A 2,861-nucleotide genomic window follows, 5' to 3' on the forward strand; every position below is an offset into this window, starting at 1 on the left:
CTCCCGGGGAGCCCCCGCGCGCCCGCCCCGACCAGGCTGCCCAGATGCGGGCGCCACTCTGCCTGTTGCTGCTCTTCGCTCACGCCGCCAGCATGATCCCCCTGAACCGAAGGAAGAAGCAAGGTACGAGGCGGCAGCGGGCCGGGTGTCAGGTCGCACGCAGCGGGGCAGACAGGGAGATGGCCCTTGGGACAGCTGGCTGGTGGCCGGCGTCCGGGGCCGCTGACTCCTCCAGAGACAGCCGTCGGTCCCACTTTACAGATGGGGAGACTGAGCCTCCAGGGTGCCTGTGGAGCAAGCTGGCCCGAGGAGGCTCTCCAAGGAAGGAAGGGGCTGCTAGGGCTCGCGCACTGACCCGCTCCCCAGAGCTGCAGCATTGCTGAGAAGGAGGGTGGCTCTGTGCAGAGATGGGAAGCCCAGGATACTGGGACTAGGGGACAGAATGACTGGCTTCGAAGCCATGCCAAGTATCCATGCTGAGCCAGGGGAAGACATGTACAGCCCCAGGGCTAGGCGTCCAGATGCCCCAGACTCAGTCCCACCATTGACCCTGACTCTGGTCACCTCCCGGAAGGCAGCGATTCTCAGTGGACTCCCCCTTTGCTAAGGACATGAGCTTTGTGAATTCAAGGAGATCTGAGACGTGAGTTCAAGTCCATTGATTCTAGGATGACCTGGAAGAAATCCCAGGGCTCCCCCAGGTTCTCCATCTTGACCTCCTAGGAACGCTAAGAAGATAACCCAAGGTTCAGACTATAAGCGAACCGGGGACACAGAGGGGACACTTGCATCCTCACTGTGAGAGTCAGAACGTCCTTGGGAGGTGGGTTTGAGGCCGTCCCTGCAGAGTGGGGGCTGGCAGAGACTGGGGCTGAGGAGGGCAAGCAGGCGAGCAAGTCTCCTCCCGAAATGGTGCCAGTCTGAACCAACCTTGGGATCCCAGCCGTGGTGCCAAGGATTTCCTTTACCAAGGGAGACCCCACTGCATCCAGCCTACAGCTGATGCCAGGGCTCAGGCGGGTTAGGTAACTTTGCTAAGTTGTCCGGCAGGTGAGCGGAAGACCCAGTGTCTTCCTTTCCAGCTGTGGTGTTAGGTCTGAGGAAGGCTACATGGGGATAAAAAAGAGAGTCTGCACTCTAGGGCCTTCTAATCCACTTGAGTGAAACGCCGGGCACAGACGCAGTCACAGCTGGAGTGGAACAGGAAGCAGAGGGGCTGTGGGAGAAATGGGAGCTGGGATTGGATGGGGCAGGGAGCCTGGCCCAGAGGGCTCCAATCTCTGGTGTTACTGAATGGAGGGGCCCGGAGGGGAGGAGACGTGGGTGGGCTTCAGGTAAGCCAGGGCAAGTCTGGGACCTCATGGTCCTCTGGGGATGGCCCTCGTATCGTGGCTGAGTCTATGGGTTCTGCTGTCCGCCTGCCTGCGTCCAAATCCCGGCTTCCCCCGTTACCAGCTGAGTGACCTTGGGGAAGTCACTTTGCCTCTCTGAGCCTGGGTTTCCCCACCTGAGGTTCTTTTAGAAATTCTCTCAGATTTTTCTCCGTTTTAAAAGAGACCAAAGAAATAAAGATAAAAAACTTTAACTCCTCTCTAAAACAAGAATAGGAATCTGAAGTATCTAACTCACAAGGCAGATGTGGGGAAAGACTGAATGAATTAGGGTGTATGTTAAGGGAGTAGCCAAGTACACAGGCTCCTAGTGGGCACTTATAAGGATTAGTCATCTTCATTTCCTGCCCATGGCGTCCCTGGCTACTCACAACAGCCTACTGGGGTGGGAGGCACTTAGTATCTGGATGAGGATTCAGAGAGGGAAATTGACTTGTACAGGGTTGCACAGCAGGTAAGTAGCAAATCAGGCTCGAATCCTGATCCATCTGGCAGGAGGTCTCCTGAGCTGTGTTGGTTTTCCCTCCCCGAGCCTCAGTTTCCCTATCTGAAGAGGAGCTGGTTTGGGAGATCTTTAAGATGCTTCACGGTCCTAAAAAGACAGATACACACACACACACAGAATAAATAAAAAGAAAACTTCCAATCCCTTTCCCCATCCAGTGGCTTGGTGAGGAATTGGGCATGGCAGCTCCTGACGCTGCCCCTGTTTGGCAAGGGGGCTCTTGACGCCCCTTCCTGAAGCAGTTGACATCTTGTGTATGGGACACGAACATGCTCCCCCATCCGGCATCTCCAGGGAAAGGCCTGGGGCTCACCTTACCATGCAGGTGCAGTGGAGAGAGCCTTGGACTTCAGTCCCACCCTGGCTCCCTTTGTACTGCATGACTTTGGCCGAGTGGACTCCCCCCACTCCTACCTACATCAGTTTCCCCACTGGCCCTGGGATGGGGGTGAGAGGTAGGATCCCGTAGCATATTACGCTGGGTGGTTATAGGAATCCTGGCCATATAGGTTTGGGAAGTGCTTGGTTTAGCAGATTTCTTGACTGCAGGACTTACCAGAGCATTTATGGTGAAGCGTCGGGAGTAGACAGCAGGACCTTTTCCAAACTAATTACGCAGCAGAGGCCATTTTTTGTAAGACGGCTGCTTGGAAGACTCCACAGGACATCCCTGAGGGTCTTACCAGCTTTGACATTTTCCTCTAAACTTCAGGAGAGTGGGTCACAAAGGCCCCTGGGTATTGGCCGTGCTTCGTCCATTCCTTCACTTGTTCATTCGACAAGTGCTACAGGCCCTGCGTTAGGCAGCTTGGAGATGCCAGGGTGCACAGCTGCCAGGGTGGAGGGGTGCCCCTCCCCTGACTTCCCCAGCCTCTCCTCTGCGCTCAGTCCTTAGCCTCAGCCTTCGGCGCGGCTCTGCAGGACCCAGCAGGCTCCCCGCCCCCCCGCCCCCCCCCGGGGGCGCC

General features: G+C 56.6%; 1 protein-coding gene across 1 annotated transcript in view; it reads left to right on the forward strand.

The window, feature by feature from the left end:
- The first annotated feature begins 44 nt into the window (after positions 1-44).
- The window catches only part of RSPO4 (R-spondin 4), a 33,761-nt gene continuing 30,944 nt past the window's right edge, over positions 45-2,861 (forward strand). The window contains exon 1 of the mRNA XM_077767055.1: positions 45-123. Within this exon, the coding sequence (XP_077623181.1) occupies positions 45-123 (79 nt within the window). The remainder of the gene's footprint in view (positions 124-2,861) is intronic.

Source organism: Crocuta crocuta, unplaced genomic scaffold, assembly GCF_008692635.1.
Source record: "Crocuta crocuta isolate KB4526 unplaced genomic scaffold, BGI_CrCroc_1.0 scaffold15, whole genome shotgun sequence".
In the NCBI taxonomy this organism is placed as follows: Eukaryota; Metazoa; Chordata; class Mammalia; order Carnivora; family Hyaenidae; genus Crocuta; species Crocuta crocuta.